The sequence below is a fragment of the Lygodium microphyllum genome, chromosome 20, assembly GCF_053477565.2.
Source record: "Lygodium microphyllum isolate KBCC chromosome 20, Lygodium_microphyllum_v1.1.10, whole genome shotgun sequence".
Lineage (NCBI taxonomy): Eukaryota > Viridiplantae > Streptophyta > Polypodiopsida > Schizaeales > Lygodiaceae > Lygodium > Lygodium microphyllum.
This window is the reverse complement of record NC_141154.1, coordinates 26,423,813-26,443,712: the sequence shown is the minus strand read 5'-3', so window position 1 is coordinate 26,443,712 and position 19,900 is coordinate 26,423,813. Positions and strand designations below refer to the sequence as shown.

General features: G+C 42.0%; 1 protein-coding gene across 2 annotated transcripts in view; it reads left to right on the top strand.

Annotated features, from left to right (window-relative positions):
* LOC148018764 (coiled-coil protein) overlaps positions 1-14,320 on the top strand; it is a 76,976-nt gene extending 62,656 nt beyond the window's left edge. The window contains exons 5-6 of one of the 2 annotated variants that reach the window (XM_087701077.1): positions 13,561-13,678; positions 13,787-14,320. In XM_087701077.1, coding sequence (XP_087557203.1) covers positions 13,561-13,678; positions 13,787-13,908 — 240 coding nt within the window. In that variant the 3' untranslated portion in view covers positions 13,909-14,320. Of the gene's footprint in view, positions 1-13,554; positions 13,679-13,786 lie in introns of both variants that reach the window. The other variant, XM_087701076.1, reaches the window with a different exon arrangement.
* The last annotated feature ends 5,580 nt before the right edge of the window (positions 14,321-19,900 follow it).

Below are 19,900 nucleotides of genomic sequence, written 5' to 3'. Positions count from 1 at the left end.
GGCATTTTCGCTTAGGGCATCTCGATTATGAATCACTTTATGAGTTGTCATGCCATGAGCTAGTTGAGGGCCTTCCACGCCTAAAGCCAGCTCGAGATGTCTGTAAATCATGTCAGCTCAGGAAGCAGCACCATATCCCATTTCCTCAGCAGTCTACACATAGAGTTGAGAAGCCTCTTAGATTGCTTCACGTTGATGTTTGCGGGCCGACATCCACAGCCGCTTTGAACGGCGCGTTGTACTTCTTTTTGATAGTGGATGATCATTCTCGATGCATGTGGGTGTACTTCCTCAAGCATAAGTCAGATGCTTTCACATATTTTTCTGCTTGGGTGCTGTTGGTTCATAACCAGATTGGTCGTCATGTCGGGTACATGAGGAGTGATAGCGGTGGTGAGTTTATCTCCCACGAGTTTTCCGAGTTTCTGCAGAAGTATGGCATTTCGCGCCAGCTCACCTCTACCAACTCCCCTCTCAGAATGGAGTCGTAGAGCGTAGGAACCGCACAGTCATGGAAATGACACGCTCTATGCTGTTCGCAGCAAAACTTTCTGAGCGCCTTTGTGTCGAGGCTGTTAACACTTCGGTGTACATCCTCAACCGGTGCCCGACTGCGGCTCTTCCTCAGAAGACCCCGTATGAGGTATTTTTTGGCTCTCGGCCTGTTATTTCCCATTTCAGAGTCTTCGGGTGTCGTGTGTACACACACACGCTTGATGACAAGATAGGTAAGCTTACTCCGCGAGCTGATCTCCTTATTTTTGTGGGATATTCCTCTGAAGCAAAAGCCTATCGTTTGTTTGATCCTCAGACAAACAAGGTGATCGTTAGGTGGGATGTTGTTTTTGACGAGAGGGATATTGTGCAGTTTTCTGCACCGGATTCCGATCCGCTTCCTTCTTCCACATCATCCGAGATTGTGCCTATTGAGCCTGGTCTACTTCCCGCTCCTGACATTCCTGCAGTTTCTTTGGCTCCCAGGCCCCCTTCGCGAGACCCGTTACCTCGCTGGTACTAGCAGACCATGCGGGATTCGGGGATCCTACCACCGGATTCCACTCCGGAGGGACCTAGAAGATCCACCCGGCTTGCTCAACGCTATTTACAGCTGATTACATAGCACATTCTGAGCCGGATACATGGTAGGAGGCTCTTCCATGTCCTCAATGGCGAGAGGCCATGGAAAAGGAGCTAGAGAGTATTGACCGAAATGAGACTTGGACATTGGTGGATGGTCCGAGCCACAAAAAAGTCATTGGGACAAAGTGGATTTTTAGGACAAAGCTAAAAGCTGATGGGACTTTAGACAAGTACAAGGCTCACCTTGTGGTGCAAGGGTTTCGACAAAAGCACGGCATTGATTATGAAGAGACCCTTGCCCCTACTGCACGGTTGACTTCCTTTCAGTTGCTACTCGTGCTCACCGCTTACCACGGCTGGCCGATACATCAGATGGATGCCAAGAGTGCCTTCTTGAACGGATACTTGGAGGAGAAAGTCTATGTGGAGCAGCCACCGGGCTTTCCTTTAGGGAACCCTAGGGATAAGGTATTCCGCTTGCAGAAAGCTCTTTATGGGTTTCGACAAAAGCACGGCATTGATTATGAAGAGACCCTTGCCCCTACTGCACGGTTGACTTCCTTTCGGTTGCTACTCGCGCTCACCGCTTACCACGGCTGGCCGATACATCAGATGGATGCCAAGAGTGCCTTCTTGAACGGATACTTGGAGGAGAAAGTCTATGTGGAGCAGCCACCGGGCTTTCCTTTAGGGAACCCTAGGGATAAGGTATTCCGCTTGCAGAAAGCTCTTTATGGGCTGAAGTAAGTGCCGTGGTCTTGGTTCCATAGAATGGATGAGTTCTTATAGACTCATGGATTCCATTCTATCCCTTATGACCCAAACTTATATGTTCGATCCACACCAGAGGGGGTTAGCTATATCGTGCTGTACGTTGATGACTTACTCATCACAAGTTCAGATTCTGCTGCCATAGCGGAAATTAAGGCTAAGCTTAAAGCTACATTTGAAATGACAGACCTTGGTTTGCTGTTCTATTTTTTGGGGATGGAGGTAGTTCGTTCTGGTGGATGTATTTTTGTGTCACAACAGAAGTACGCACTTCAGCTTGTGGAATAGTACACTTCGGATCAGACACGGCCAGTGGCCACGCCTCTTGATCCTACTGTCCACTTGTAGAAGGATACCCTAGGATAGCCCTTCGATGCACGCACATATCGTTCTGTTGTAGGAAAACTTCTTTGGTTAATTCACACTAGGCCAGATTTAGCTTACTCAGTTAGCATACTCAGTCAGTATTTCACAGCACCTAGGATGTCACATTGGATTGCATGCCTGTTGGGGGTAAAGGCGCCTCTGCCTAGCCGCCCGTGTATTACTACACTGACAGTACTCGCCACTACACACTGCAGGTGGCGGGCGTCCGTCACAGTCGCTTATTCTTTATTCTTTTAGTGACAGTTTGAATAAAGGAAGGCCTGGCCACACATTGTGGTTGTTGGAGTTTCCACTTTTGTGTGTCTCTCTCTCTTGGCTCTTGCTCTCCATCCGCCATAGCTCTCATCGCCAAGCTTCTTCCTCTTGGGTTCCACTTCCCTTTCAACTGGTATCAGAGCAAAGGCATTGGAGCTTGCTCGGCATTCTTTTCAGCTCGGATTTAAAGAGCTTCAACCTGAGCTTCAATGGCAGCCATGGCACCTTCATTTGTAGGTACGTTTTGATCTCCTGCCTCCTTCTCGGGCTTCCAGACCTTCATCAGCTTCTTCCCGGGCTGCATTGGAGCCCCCCTTGACCTTGCCAAGTGCCCTCAAGGACTGTTCTAGATCCCCCAGTCCTCAGGAACAGCCAGCGTAATTTTCGACGCATTTTGAGGAGGCTAGGCTGATCTGCTCCCCGGCATTTTCCTGCTCCTCCTCGGCTTTCTGGCACTCTTGGCAACCTTCCCGAGCATTGCTTGACTCCCCGGCATTGGTGCTTCACTCCTGGTGATCGATTCGAGTGCTTCCCCCTTCAGCCCTTTGCTGTATACACAGTCCCAGGACTGTCAAAACAGGGCAGCACTTGACATTTACTGTTTAATGCTTCTTGGCATTGCCCGTTTGATGCCTATTGATGCTCGGGTGATACCCGGATGTTATGGGATGCTATGTCTATGCTTTGGGAATGATTTGGAGCGGATTTGAGCACCGTTTGAGCTTCATAGAATAGTAAATTGCTTGCTATAATACAGTGGGCTGAAGCTCATTTACTTGGTGTATGCATTGGTTCATGGATACGGGGTGCTTCCTGGAGGTTTGAATGATCATACCGATGTATCTAGAGATTGTCAAATGCTTCTTCTTGGTTTTGGAATGCTTTTAAGCTTGTATTAAGCTCCGACTTGGTTGTTCTTCACTGGCATTTGGCTTCAATTGGCCTGCTTTGGACCGGTCTATGCCTATTGTCACTGCTTGACATTTAGGCTTCTTGCATTTATGCCTTGGTCAGATATGGATGCCACTTGGTTTGCCCATGCTTGACAATTACTTGGAGCTTTATCTTCAGATGTATTTGAGCATTTTGGATCTACTGGGCATTACATTTGGTGGTCAGTTACATGCTCTTTGAATTCTTTCAGGCTTATGCTTTACGGGTCTGAGATAGCTTGGGATTTATGCTCCGGATGTATCCTACTGGGATTTGGCATGTCTGATACTATGTATTTGATGTATTAGAGCGTTGCTTGCTCTCTTTGCATCTGACTTCACTTCCAGTGGGAGCCTCTTGGTATATTCGGATGTACATAGAGACTTATTTACAGATGAGCTCGAGCTTGTGGGGCAGTTACATGCATTTGCTCTCTTCAGAGCTTTATGTCTGCAATTTATCTATAGTGGGCTGATTTGATACGCCTATTGGGGCATGCACCTACCTTTGTCACAGGTTTGTCAGTTTTGTATGCATCTTGGATAGTTATGTATTGAGCTTCTTGCTCTATCAATTATGCTTGTGCTTGGTCTCTTCTCTTATCCCGAGACCCATTGCATGCATGACTTTTGGACCTATGAGATGTCTCTTGCCTGTGACAGGTTATTGGTTTGACAGTTCTTAGTACCTTCTTGCCCCTTGAAACTCATTGTTGCAGTGACATATGTATCTGTGATTGCTTCATTTTGGGACAGTTTTACATATTGCTGTCATTTATTACAGCAAGCTGAAATCTGCAGATTTTGAGCACTTCTATGAGGGTAATACTTACTATTTGATGTTATCTTGGTTATATTTGGTGGACAAGCGCTTCTCTTGGTGAAATCCACCCTTTTAGTTAGTTTTAGCAGTGGTTTTAGTGCATTTTCTGCTAATTACAGCAACCTGCAATTTTACATTTTTTGCTTTGATTTAGGACAGTATGACTGGTCATCTGAAAGATACAGCTCTCTTTAACATTGCCAAGTTGGATGGTACCAACTATAGGTATTGGAAGTCCCAAATATGGCAGGTTCTGGTGTAGAAGTTGTAGATTAAACCCTTGCGTTTCAAGGGTATTAAACCTGAGGATATGGATGATGATGTTTGGATGGAAGTTGAGCTATGCAATTCTACCATTATTTTGTCACTCTAGAAGAGGTCCATCATAATGTTGTTGAAGATGAAAATCAAAGCGCATGGGATTTATGGGAGAAGATTCAGGAGCTCTATGCGCAGCAGAGTCCTGCGTCACAGATGTATTGGCTGAAGGAGTTAATGGACCTTCGCATGATCATCTCATTTCAGTCAGTTTCATGCTATCATGAAGAGTCTGTTGTCACAGGGTATTGGGTTTAAAGACAACTTGCATCCATTGTTTCTGCTTGGCACCTTACCTGAATCGTGGGATTTATTCCGTATTGCCATATGCACGAACAAGCTTGATGGGCTAAAAATCAAAGATGTTGAGAGTGCTTTATTGACCGAGAAAATCAACAGGCGAAACAATGATGCTTCCTGCTCTTCATATGCATTGACCATTAGAGGTGGCAGAAATGGCAGACATGATAATGATCATAAGGGCAGGGACTCTCAGAAGTCTAGGTCCAAGTCACGTGGTTGTAGACTGCAGTAAGTCCCATGGACGGAAGTCTGATCTTACCTATCATTATTGTGAGAAAGTAGGACATATTAGGCCGCAATGCTATAAAATGCGCGATGATAAGTGTAAGGAAAAGGGAAAAGAAAAGTGCAGGAAAAGTCTTCTGAGCGCAGTATTATACCTGCAAAGTCCAGTGTGAAGATAGAAGAGGTTAATGTCATGCAGGCCACTGATTTAGATAATGATTATATACTTGCAGCTTCTGCATGCGATACCTTACAGACTTCTGAGATACATTTTATGTATACGCAGCGCTAGCTCTTGGATTCGGGTGCGTCCTTTCATGTGACACCCTGTAGAGATTGGTTTCATACCTATCGTACCATGTTTGGTTTTGTGCGTCTTGGTGATGACAAGTCTCTTGACATTATGGGCATTGGAGATGTTAGGTTGCAGTTTCCTTCTGGCAATTTTTTTGTTTTGCATGATGTACGGCATGTATCTACGTTGACTCGCAGCCTTATGCCAGTTGGACAGCTTGATGATGCAGGGTATTTTGTGTCCTTTGGAGACTCTGCATGAAAGATTACTCGTGGCAGACTTGTATTTGCAAGAGGTGCCAAGTCTGGCAGTCTCTATCCCTTACTTGTATCTGGAGCTACATTGGATGATGTTTTGTCTGTGGGTTCTATTCCCCATGTATCCCTTTGGCATGCTCGTTTGGGACATATGTCTCTTAAAGGAATGAAAATGCTCCGTGCTTTGCAGTATCTTCCGCCTTTTGACTCTTGGCATTTTGATTCTTGGTGGGGCAAAGTACTTTGTTACTTTTATAGATTACTCACGTAAGGTTTGGGCTTATCCCATAAAGAAAAATTCCGATGTCTTAGACACATTTCAACGTTGGCTTGCATTGGCAGAGAACCAGCCTGGGAAAAGGCTCAAATGCCTAAGGTCAGATAATGGGGGTGAGTATGTATCATGCGCTTTTGAGCAGTTTTGTGATGAGTGGGGTATTAAGTGTCAGTTGACCGCCCTTACATCCCACCCCAGAATAGTATGGTTGAACGCATGAATAGGACCATTCAAGAAAGGGTCGATAGCATGCTCAGCCAGGCTGGCTTACCGCAACACTTTTGGGTTGAGGCAGTTACTATTGCAGTGCATCTCATTAACTTTCAGGTTGCAGAGGAGGTATGCGTAGGCAAGCCCCCCTTTTATGATCATTTGTGTGTCTTTGGATGTGAAGCATTCTGCCATGTGCCCAAGGACAAACACAATAAGTTGGATCCTTAAAGTGTCAAATGCATTTTCATTGGCTATGGAGACGCAGGAGAGATGGGTTACTGTCTATGGGATCCGTAGGCGCGGAAAGTGATTCACAGTCATGATGTCATCTTTCATGAGGACAAAATGCATATGCAGCCTGAGAAAGTGATTGAGGTACGCAGAGTTATCTTTCAAGAGGAGCCACTTGCTCCCGTTCAGCCGGCTCCACGGCTAGCTAGACAGCGTGCAGCATCACCTGATGCTCATGGCCCAGATGCTAGACATGCTAATGTTAGACATGATGTTGGTCAAGTAGCAAGGCCTGGATTGAGGCGTTCTATTAGAGATAGACGACCTCCTGACCATTTTGCGCCCTCTATGGATTATGTACTGGTTACAGATGCAGGAGAGCCTCTCACTTATGATAAGGCTATGCGCAGGGGTGATTGTCACTCTTGGGAAGGACTATGCAGTCTGAGCTTGACTCATTGCATAAGAATCAGACTTGGGATTGGGTTTCCTTGCCTCAGGGTAATAAGACTTTGTCATGCAAGTGGGTGTACAAGCTGAAAAGTACATCTGGACACCCCAAGCCGGTATACAAGGCTCAATTGGTTACTAAGGGTTTTAAGCAGGAGCATGGTGTTGACTTTGATGAAGTCTTTTCTCCTGTGGTCAAGATGACCATCCTATGCTTAGTCTTGGCCTTGGTTGCATAGCTTGACCTGGACTTGTACCAGATGGATGTCAAGACGGCTTTTTTACATGGGGACTTGCATGATGAGTTTTACATGGAGCAGCCTAATGGCTTTATAGACCCTGGCAGGGAACACCTAGTGTGCAAGCTAAATAAGAGTCTATATGGCTTGAAGCAGGCACCTAGGGAATGGTACCATAAGTTTGATGCATTTATGCAGTCACAGGGCTACAGCCGCAGTGCTATAGATCCGTGCTTATACATGAAGAAAGCCGGTGATGGTTCTTTACTGATTTTGGTACTCTATGTGGATGGCATGCTTTTAGTAGGGATAGCTCATGAGGAGCTAGATGCTCTTAAGGCTCAACTCAAGAAGAGCTTTGAGATGAAAGATTTGGGACAGGCCTCTCATATACTTGGTATGCTCATTACCCGCGATCGATCTTAGGGACTATCTATCTGTCACAGAGAGAGTACATTCATAAAGTCCTTGAGTACTTCTACATGCAGGATGTTAAGCCTATTGGCTGTCCATTACCTTCACATGTGAAGGTTTCACAGGCCGATTATCTGCAGACAGATGAGCACAAGGCCGAGATGGCCAAGATTCCCTATGCATCAACCGTGGGCAGTCTTATGTATGCCATGATAGCCACCCATCTAGATATTGCTTTTGCAGTTGGGGTTGTGGCACGTTATATGGCTACACCTTGCAAGAAACATTGGGATGCCGTGAAGGGTATCATGAGGTATCTGAAAGGCACATCAAATATGTGTCTTTGTTATGGCAGCCAGGATACAGGAGTCGTGGGATACACTGACTCTGATTATGTAGGACATGCAGATAGTAGGAAGTCCACTTTTGACTATGTGTTCACTTATGCTAGAGGGGCTTTCTCTTGGATGTCCAGGGCACAAAAGTGTACGGCCTTTTCTACTACGGAGGCCGAGTATATTGCAGCCACAGAGGCTTGCAGGGAGGCTATCTGGTTAAGCCGTTTGATTGCAGACCTTGGTATGACAGATGCTATGCCTACACTGCACTCGGATTCGATGAGTGCCATTCAGTTGGCCAAGAATCCGGTCTCCATGCGAAGACGAAACATGTTGAGGTGAGGTATCACTTCATTCGCGAGGTCGTTAAGGACAGATCTGTTGACCTTGTCAAGATTCCGACTGAGTAGAATCCTGCAGACTTGCTCATGCAAAGTCTCACTATGGAGCGCTTTGCCTTCCTCAAGAGATTGATGGGCATTGGATGAGGTGACGTTTTTTTCCTCATCTTGTTGTACATGTGTACATGTTATACTGTCTTTTCTTTTATTCTCTCTCTCACTGGGGCAGATTTGCCTTTAAGTGGAAGGTTGTTGGGGGTAAAGGCGCCTCCGTCTAGCCGCCCGTGTATTACTACACTGACAGTACCCGCCACTGCACACTGCAGGTGGTAGGCGCCCGTCACAGTCACTTAGCCATGATGGATATCCAAGGCGTTGCTTCGTGCTCAAGGGTATTACGCAAGCAATCGATGGATTTGGGTACCAAAACTCCCTGCTAAGCCACCTCTATCAGAAGCCCAAATTATGTCCAAAGCAAAGAGGCATAGAAGGAAACCTAAATGAAAATCCAAGTCTCGAACCAAAAATATTGGAGTAATTGAGCCCCGCACTATTGAAATCAAGAAGCCAAACATGGCCTATCAAAAAGTAGATCCCCAGCATGGCATACTTAGCAAGCAGATAACAGAGGTAATTGTCGAGCGTGCACAAGGTCCACTAGTGCCCAGGGATTATTACTACACTGACAGTACCCGCCACTGCACATTGCAGGTGGCGGACGCCCGTCACAGTCACTTATTCTTTATTCTTTTAGTGACAATTTGAATAAAGGAAGGCCTGGCCACACATTGTGGTTGTTGGAGTTCCCACTTTTGTGTCTTTCTCTCTCTTGGCTCTTGCTCTCCATCTGCGATAGCTTTCACCGCCAAGCTTCTTCCTCCTGGGTTCCACTTCCCTTTCAATGTCTTCGTGTGTTGCGTTATTTGCAATGTACTTTTTCTTATGGCTTGACATATGGCTCTGGTTTATGTTTGCAGGGGTACGCTGATTCTGATAGGGCAGGAGATCCTGACACCCGGCTTTCCCATGGCGGCTACCTCTTTACCTTGGGCACGGCTCTCATTTCTTGGTCCAGTCGTAAGCAAGAGACGGTGGTGGCTTCCACGGCTGAGGCCGAGTACCGGGCTCTCTTCGATGGCACCACTGAGGCCATCTATCTGAGGAGTTTACTGGCAGCGCTTCATTTTCCATGTGCCTCTCCTACAATTGTCTACTGCGACAATTAGAGTCATAGTTACCAGGAACGGGGAACGGGAACGGAGGGAACGGATATATATATATATATATATATATATATATATATATATATATATATATATATATCCTCTAGAGAGAGAGAGTCAACACTAGTCTTAGAATCTAGAGAGACAGATCATATCTATTATCAATCATGAATTATAATTCATGAAATTAGACTCTAGAGACATAATAATCAAGTTTCAACTTTCAACAATAATAAAGATTCAAAACATTGTAACCAGCAATGGATTGTTGCATTCATAATTCAACACTGTAATCAACAATGTTGCATAAGTCCAACTGGCAACAAGTATGCATTGCAAAAACACAAAATATGCACTAAACAGTAAACTTTAAAGCCTAAATAGTAAAGATCCAAGTTACAAGAGCTCCAATTTCCAAGTCAATACTCTAAAGTTCCAAAAGGCTAGCTACTAAGTGCTCTGATTCATGGAAGATGGCTCCACTGTGCCTGAATGCTCATCCTGCTGAACAACATCCTGCCCATCATCATCACCATCATCATCGTCGTCATCTTTTTCCCAACATATAAAAGAATCAGCCTTTGCAACTGATGTATGAGCTAGCAAGCGAAGATTGGAGCTCACATAAACTAGGTCATTCGTCTTCATTGTACCAAGACGATTTCTCTTCTTTGAGTGAATGTGATTGAAGGAGCTCCATAGTTGCTCTAAACAAGAAGAGTTTATTGTTTGGCTAAGAATACGAATAGCCAAACTCTGCAACTCTGGAGCTTCTGCCCCATAGTCCTCCCACCATAAAGCAGCCCCAATATTTGTCCTGTCCTCTAGTGTATCCTCTGTACCAAACATCCCTAATGTTTGTCGATATACAGAGAGCTGATTTTTAATTTTGCGTTGCATTTCACGGCTAGGATAAAGCCTTGCAAGCAATGTGTTCCATGGGCCTGAGAGGGGATATTATGCTAAGAATTGCTCTTAGCCACTTAAACAGCCCCAAAACATGCTCATTTTAGGCTTCTTTTAGCCAAAATCCTAAAACGAGGAGCGGATCAAGAGAGTTAAGTGGGAGAGGATCTAGAACCCTAATTTTCTATAAATTGACAGCCAGCCCTCCACTCTACCCTTAATCTCGTTTTTGCAGATTTCAGGTGTTTCAGCTTGCTGCCCACACCTCGTTTGGGGAGGACATCTCAGCCGAAGCTGTCCATTGCTATCTCCATCAGTTGGCGCCTGATTTCCAGCCCTCTTTATGCAGTTTGGAGCTGATTCCAGCCAAGCAATTGCTGTTCTGTGCAGACCTGCTGCCGTACAGCCTGCCACGTCATCACAGCCCTGAGTTTGCTTTCTACAGGCTGTTCTGCCTGCCTTATTAGTCTTTCTCTCTCTTGCAGTTGTCCTGTTTGCGTTTTTAGTCTCTCTCTCTTCTGCAGGCTTCGTTTTTAGTATTTCTCTCCCCTGCAAGCTATACTACCTGCGTTTTTAGTCTTTCTCTCACATGCTTCCTACGTTTTTAGTTTTTCTCTCTCCTCACTGTTATCTGCATCAGATCCAGCTTCTCACTGTTGAATTTGCTGGTGTTCAACATTTGGAGGCTGCCTTGCTGCAATTCAGGATCCGTTCAGAGTACGACACACTCTCTAGCTCATTACCCCTGCCGTGATCCTTGAGATACAGGAGTTCGAGGTACAATATTCATTCACTACATAGTGTGTTTGTTGCATGAGCATCATAGTATTAGTAGTCATATCATTTCATTTATTAACTGTGTTCATTGTCTCTGAGTTACCCTAACCCTAGCCCTAACTGTGTTCTTTTATCAGTCTGTGCTTTGCCGTACGGTTTCTGTTTATGCTTCTGTGTTAGGGTATTTTCTTTACAATTTGCAGCAAGACAAGTTTAATCGGATGGCTAGGCTGGGGTTAAAGATAGTCCGTGATGGTGTTATTCGTGGGCAGCCCTGTCTTTATTCTTTCAAGCATATTCATTAGTACTTTAGGGTGCTTCGTGGATTTAGTGACATTTGGTCGTCCTTACAGGACAATCTTCAGAGGTTCTCTTCTTTGCTTGCGTTACAGCCACTGGATCCATGGCGTGACTGGATGTTTGTGCTTCCTAATGATTTTGAGAAAATGTTAGCCAATCAGATATATCATCAGATGGTGGAAGCTAAGAGATGGGTCACGTGGAAAGTTAATAAGTTATGGCATCTTAGGGATAGCAAAAAGAAGTGGTGGGAAAGATTTATCCAGTTTTGGAAGTCTAAGGTTCCGTATCAGGGTAAAGTGTTCATGTGAAGGCTACTCATTGGGGGTCTTCCAATGGGAGAAGTGCTTCGTGTGCGAAAGATCTCTGCAGGTCGTTGTGTTTTCTACCCTACATGTGATGAGACATTGCTTCACCTCTTTGTCTCTTGCCTTGTTGCGCAACAAATCTGGAATTTCATTTCCCGAGTGTGGTCCTCAGTAACTCAGCACCACATTCAGATTGTTCCTACCTATGGGAAATATGTCCTCTATGCCTTCTTTGCATTCAGATTGTTCCTGCCTATTCCATTTCCTTAGATGGACAGCCTATGGCATATATGGCGTACTCGCAATGCCTTTATTTTTGATTCAGCATTAGGCATCCATAGGGATGTGGCCCATGTGCGTGGATTAGTGTTATAGCAAATCTCTTCTATGATGTCAGCAGACCTGGTTCTTCCAGATATTGCTGCTCCCTGGCTGGCGATTATTCACTCTAATCCAGCTGTTCCTTCTGTGTGATTTATTAGTATTGTTCATGTAATAGGTTGTTCTGAGAGCCTGCAGCCTCATGCAAATATTTCCGGTGAGAGTTTATGTCTGTTAGCTCTATGTTGACCTAATGGTCTATTGTAAATATTTACTTCTTAATACAATTTTCACGGAAAAAAAAGAGAGAGTGAGAGTGTGTGTTTGCGCCTCCTGGTACGTTACCACTAATAATGAGTGGAAGTGCAATATACTAAATCTCTAAGGTACTGAAGTACCCAACTAAGAGGGCAATCACACATGGAAAAATCCTTTCCCAGCACAAAGGTAAATGCATCCATTAACAAGAGAAAATTCATGTTTGAATGACTAAGATGAGCTTGATATAATTGTAACAAAACATGCCTTGGAGTCAATAATGTGACTGTATATAGGGTACGGTTGATCAATCTCCAAATGGTAGTAAGCTTGAAGCCTTGTGGGAGACTTCAAAATTTTCTTTGGAAGAGCATTTGTAATTTGTAACATAGTAACCAAAAAGCACATTTCATTGTGGCGAAATGTGAAACCTCAAAACAGGCAAAACATTTCATTTTGTTTCACAAAGCAAGGTCATGAAACGAAAAAAGTTCATGAAACGGAACTTTAAAAAAAGGTTGTCTTTTATTAAAAAGAACATTGAGACTGTTTTTCTTTTACAATTCACATTTTTTCCACCCTCGCGTGCTTCATCACCTCCATCTCTTCTTACCTCGTTTTGTGTCATGAAATGTCACAAAATAGAAAAGTTTTTTAAAGAGTTTCTTTTATTAAAAAAGCATGATGTCTATTTTTCTATTACAACCCACCTTTTTCCATGTCCTCCACACCCCAACACCTCCTCCTTGTGTGTCTTCTCCTCCTCCGTCTCTTCCTACTCCACCTTCTCCATCTGCACCTCATCTCTTCCTCTTCATCCTCCACATCTTCCACATACTCCACCTTCCCCTCTACCTTGGGCCTCCAACTCAAGTGAAAATGCCTCCCCACAAGGTTTCCACTCATGAACATCAGTTTCTAGTTTCACTTTACATATTATGTATTATATGTATGTTGTAGCCTATACATTTTGATTTCTGAGTCATGAATGCATTGGTGTGGAGCTTTGTTTGTGAGCTTGGGCAGTAATGATTCATTAATTTAACAAAATCTTGACAGGCTTGTGTTCCTGTCATGTTAGAAAACTGGAAGTCGTGAGTAAGGGTACAATATTCACTTGAACGCACACGTAACAGTCACTATGGTAGCTGTAAATAAGAGACTACGATCATCAGGAAAAAAGTGTGGCTAATTCAAGGTTGAAAATGTGTGAATTTCAAGTGCTACCACGCTGTTAGCCAATCAAAGAAGTGCCTTGTGATACTGTCGTGAATTTTGATATTTTATGTTTTGTATCCCTGGGTACTGATAGATGCAGATACCGATGAGGAAAGCATCTGGGAAAAATGACTTGAAGCAAACAGCTGATCCATCAGTCTGGTTTGGTACATTGGTCTCACCACATCTCCGAACTGCGCAATCCTCCTTTGCAGCAGGTTTTCTAGCAAGCTTCACTATTTTAATGTTATGAGTAAACATCTTTCTCTGTTTTGGTATTGGTAATGCATAGCTTTGATATTTTCATGGTTTCTATGATATGATAGCACTGGAGTCTCTGGTTGAGCTGGCCACTTTACAAAGCTCTGTCAAGACAGCATACTCTGAGGTCACTAAAAGTGGAGGCTACTCTAAAGTGGAGCATGGAAGTGCTGCCGATTCTTCCTAACAATATATTCAAGTCCAAAAGGGTGGATTGAATAACTTGCATCACAAGTATACATTTAGTCAGCTGAGAAAGTAGTATGATTCCTTGAAATTCTGTTGTATGACTCTGTTTTTCAACGTTAAGAGGTTTCAATGTAGAAAATGGCTTCTTGGGAACAAGAATGAATATGGCAACATGATAGCTTTGTTTTTCTTTATAAAGGTTGCCGAAATTAGAGAATAATCAGATGTACAATTGGTTGTTTGGTCAGCATGTGAAATCCATATTTACCACTTTGCAAAAACAATACCCCAAAAAACATTGTACATTCTTCTTCTACAAAGCATGCAATGGGATGCAATTTCAATGAAACCATATATGTACTTCTTGTAATAGGAGCATAGACCCAAAAAGATGTGGATCTCATGTACATTCTGCAAAAGTGGCCATGAATGTATTGCCTCAACCTTTATAGGGTCCATATGAATACTATCAGTTGGGTATAATGCCCCCCAAAAAGTGAATCACATGCAAAAGAATTCGCTTTTTTGTCATTTATGACCAACCTATGCTTACACAACTCATTGAACACAATGTTCAAATGCTTTCTATGCTTTGTTTCATTCTTTGAGAGCAAACAATCATGTCATCAAAGAAGGTTCCCACAAATCCCCTATGTGGAGAACAAAAAGGAGATGAGCTAAATCAATTCTTTTTCCAAATAGCTCATTCACTTGGCTCATAATCTCCTTCCACTGAGCTATATTAACCCTATAGGAGGGTGGCTTATTGGGTGGGCTACTTCCTAGGATAAAATCTACGTCATGATATTCAGGCCTTTCAGGCAATAGTTTCCTTAGAAGTGACTAAGAGAAGCAGTCAACATACATTTTCAAAAATGAAATGCAATCATTGTCTAACTTTGACGTGTTTCCAACATTTTCATCAACCTTGTCTTTAGTAAAAATCAAGTATGCTAAAACATGAAGCTGCAAAAAGAGTACATTTGTTGTATTTGCATCATGACCAAGACCATTTGAAGCATTTGCATGACCAATACTCGTTCCTTGAGCCCCATAAGCATTTGGGGGTGTAGACAGATTACCAAACATGCCACTTTGTGCCACAGACATCAAACCAAACTATGCATAGGTTGCTGCGTACCATAAGGGGTTGTGCCATACATTCTTGTATGCGGTCCTTGACCAACCATTGTATGAACAATTTTGCTACCTCCAAAGTATTATCATGGTTGCCTCATCATTGCTTGCATGCTCGGCTATCCAAAATCGATTGGATTAGTACTTCCGTGATGGCGTTGCATTTGCATTCCTTGCCCATTGGCACCACCTACTTTCCTTCATTAGTATCATTAGGAGCTTCATGAGAAGGCTTTGGCATTTTTCTCAATGCATATTGTTGTCTCAAAGTTATAGAAGATTTCTTCCTCTTTCCCTTATTGCCCTTCATTGGAGCATTCAAAAATAAAGTGAATTGGGGAACCTTTGTGAATTTAGCAAAGAGATTTGCTACCGTCCTTATTCAAATACTATTCCCCTTGCTAGTCATTAGTATCATTTTGCCTTGAAGGCTATGCATATTGACCAACAACAACATTTTCACTTTTTTTTTCCATGTTATGATGTCTTCTTAATGTAATTAATCAAATGAGCACAAATTGAGCACTAGCATAAAGCTTTTGGCTTGGAATTAAGTGGTCGGGTCCACCAAGTCAAGGGATTTGATGGTGTCTTGGCAACAAAACCATGAAATCACATGCATACTTTACTACAATCTTGGACATTGGACACCCTGTTGGCCCCAAAACTTGGTATTTCTTTATCTTATATTGCAATTGGGTGTAGTACAATCAAGATTCTTCAATCTCCTCCAATGATCCAAATGGCCCCTACTATAATAAATGACCAACAAGCTTTTCAATCAATTCGCCTCATCTTCACCTAGGACTTGTCCAAAATTAACCCTTGGTTGGCCAAATGCTACATCAAATCAATTGGGGTGGGCTAGCATTTGAAATCTCTAGAGTCCCTCAAATTCCAAATACGATTGATTTCATTCTTCAATGCCTCTAATAGCACGGGTCCCAAGGTGGCTACTAAACTCTAATTCCTACTATAAATTAGGATCTACAACATAAATTCATGTGATGCCTACCAAATCTGGTTGAAATGTGCTCAAAATGGTTGAGATTTGCTTAGAAAGATTAAGCATAGGCTAGAGAAGGTGAGAGAATGCTATGGATAGAGAAATTTTAGAGTTCCATTATGGAAAACCTCTCAGAGATGGATGCTTCCCCGACTAGGTTGGCCCAAATGTTGTTGCCACTACCAAGAGGGCCAAAACTATTGTTGACTAGTTCCTACTATTGTCACTAGCTCCTCTAGGGCTCATAAATGTTGTCACATGTAGCTATTGAGTCTCTTGTTACAGTTGCTAGTCCCAAAAGGTCCCCCACAACTATGGAAACTAATCACCAACATGTTTCCCCTCCCCCTCCTCTCTCTCTCTCTCTCTCTCTCTCTCTCTCTCTCTCTCTCTCTCTCTCTCTCTCTCTCTCTCTCTCTCTCTCTCTCTCTCTCTCTCTCTCTCTCTCTCTCTCTCTACATGAATGCCCTAAATCTGCCTCCACTAGCCCCAAATAGGCTTCTCCCCCATTGCATAGGAATTTTTTCCAACCAAGTGGTAGCCTTCTTTTTCCATTTTCTATTAATTTTTACCCATTTAATTATCTTTTTGAATTGATTAATTCTAAAAATTAATTGAGCCTTCTGACCCTACCCAAAATTAGATGCACCATCAACAATTTAACTGCCCATGCCATTTGCAACCCCAAGTGGTCCTAAGCCTTAATTGACCCCTTCATGGACATGAATTAATTAATAAATGCCTAGTTCCTAGTGTCACCACTGACACTTATAGGCCAATTAATTATCCTAGGGCCAAATCGACATTAGTTGTCACCTAGAACCTAGCTCACATAACTAGTTACAACTTTTTTCTTTAATACCCATTGCTTCCTTGAGGTCTTGGGCATGTTATCGTGAAATAGTTGCTTGCACATCACATGTGCATATCAAGATTGCATATTTGATTAGTAAATCAATCAAGTAACTCTAGCATAAGCAAAGCATCCAAAAGTTTCATGTCCATGTGACATCATAGGTAATTCTGGACTCTTTGCAAACTTTAATATATAATTTCATTTCATTTCTCTCTTTTATTTAAAGAAACAGGGAGAGTCTATTTGGTGTTTCCTAGCTAGATGTTTCTTTTTTAAAGCTATATTTCATGATAGCTTATTATGCTTAAAATATATCTATTTTTTCTCAGTTGACACCTTTTAGATGTTAATGGAGCTCTATTTTTTGCTCTATGTAGCTTATATTCTTTTTTTTTAAACTTGGCTTGCTTCTCTCTCTTTTGTATCTTGATTCACAAGACATTGCCTTTGTCAAAGCCATGATGTCTTAGAAGGGTGTGGGTTTCACTCAATTGTTCACATGGGGCATCTGTAGATATAATATGGTATGAGAAGCAATTGGCTAATGTGGTTAGTGTAGCCATATTGCCAAGTTGATTGAGTAAATATGAGGATTTAGGGGGGACCCAAGGGATCTTCTTTAAAACATCGCATATTGCCCAAGGTGCCTCATTGTGAGAATCCTTGACCTTGGGTTCAACACAAGTCTTGGTAAATATATTGAGATTTATTATGAAGATTGGTTCAAAATGTGGTGACCATATGAGAAATTTGTTAGAGATACATCCATCCAATGTTGTTTGTGTTCCTTCTAGTACATAAGGCCTTCAAAGATTCGTTTTGATAAGCTTTGTGTGATGTTATGAAATTTGAGCTTTTTACTTTTTCTTTCATAAGGTATTGTGGATAATCCTAATGGTTATTAGGAAGGATGATTCATTCTACTTGTGTGGATAAGGGCAATTATGAGTTGGGTATGAAAGGGTGTTGAGAGCTCTATTGGAAGCAATATAAACTTGATCCCTGAGTTTCAAAATCTTGGGGAAATGTTTAGAAGCTCAATTGATGACAACAATAATTCAGATGTTGATTGTTTCCAATGAGTTAGTATACCATCATGAATTACAATTTTTTCAGCTTTGGAAAATAGTTTTTTCCAACTTCAAACCTTTTTTGACATTTGTTGTAAATGGAAATATGAGATCATTTAATTAAATAGGTTTTCAACTACCAAGAACTTTCATACTTTTGAGTCTTAGGTTGCACTTTTTTACATTTCTTATTCTTGATACAAAAATGAACTATTGAAGAAGTCAACCAACATAGGTCACCAAAGTTTTGGGGCAAATGGACTAGCATGATGCTCTTCCTACCATATTTAGTTTAACACATAAAAATGACTTTATTAATTAACCTATTAAGAACAAGGTTCATTCACGTAACTTAATCGCAATATGAAAATAATAGAAAATAATCATTTCAAAAAATAAATATTGTATTACAGGCTAGGTAATCTTGTCTTATTACACCAATTGAATAGTCCAAGCTAGGTAATCTTATTTGATCATATCAATCTTGTCTTATTACACCAATTGAATAGTCCATGTATAGGGCTCTGCCCAAAGGTGAAAACTACCAATCCTCCCTCAATATGAAGGCCTTCCAAGAGAACCATCTCGTGCTCATAGGGCGTTAAACTAATTTTCGATGCTTGCCCAAGGAATTTATAGCGAGAGCCTATTTGTATCCTTGTCACCTCTTAGAGCTAACATTTAATTCCTACGGAGAGACCTCTCATGTTTGGTGCTAGTTCTAGATCTAGAGTATATAAGACAACCCCTTGGTAAAGGGAACCATGAGTAGCCTTGGGGGAGGTCTAGCACATATCCAAGACTCAACTTGTGTTGGCACAAACTTTAATTAGAATATATAATCAACAAGCAATCTTCCTAATGCATTAAACAATCTTTTAAATGCAATCTATGCATTGGAATTTATTATATGTGTCATTTTTCTAGCTTGAAGTTCAACTTGTTAAGTTGTTATGAATGTAGGGAAGGCATCAGCCTAGCCTCTTGAAAAGAATTTGATCCTTTTGATTGTTTTTGACATCTAAAATTGCATTTGATTTCCCTTCCTTGGGAATCTTTACTTCTTCTAAACACAAGCACTTAGAGTTGATTATCTTTATGGTTTCTTTGTATCATACTCCCCTTTATGGACATACAAGTTTAATTTTGTGACTCATTAAGGCTATGGAGAGTTTCTTTTAACAAGGATCTAAGAACATAATATATTTAGGCATGTATAATTCTCTAAATCCTTACCAAATTAATCTACCTTATTTATTCTTCAAATTGAGTTTTGTAGTAAGAATTACACCTTACTAGTGCAAGGAAATGATATCTCATGTGCTAAGATGTATTTACTTAATTTTTTAATAATGCTATTTGTATTAATAAGGGTGAACATTTACATTTCCATCTTAAAAATGACGGGGTAGGCTAGGTCTTAGATCTCAATGAGCTTACATACTTACATACTTCATACTAGGGACTCATTTTCTTATAGAAAAGCCTGAAGATCAAGTATTTAGGAGCCAAGATCTTTAATAAAGCAAGGCACTTTTTGGCCAAGGTAGATGGGTTTTGAGGATTTGGACTTGCTCTTCCAAAGGCAATTTCATTTCTCTGTTTCCATATAGACTTGATTGCAATCGTTGAGAGGGTACTAACCAATTGCTAAGAAGCTTGATCTAGGGCACCTTGAACCTCGAATAGAGCAGTGTGTGTCCATGCCAAAATCAATCCTAAGATTAGAGTTTTTTAGCCATGATCTAATTTTTCTCCAAAGTGGGCCAATAGCAAGTCAATCCCAAAATAGATGCTTCTCATCATCTTTGTGATGCTTACAGAGTGGGCAAAGTGGGGTGATGCAGATCGCTTAGCCAGTGTCCCTCTCATTGGCAACTTCTTGGATAATAGCCTCCACCTAAAAAAATTAAGTCTGAAC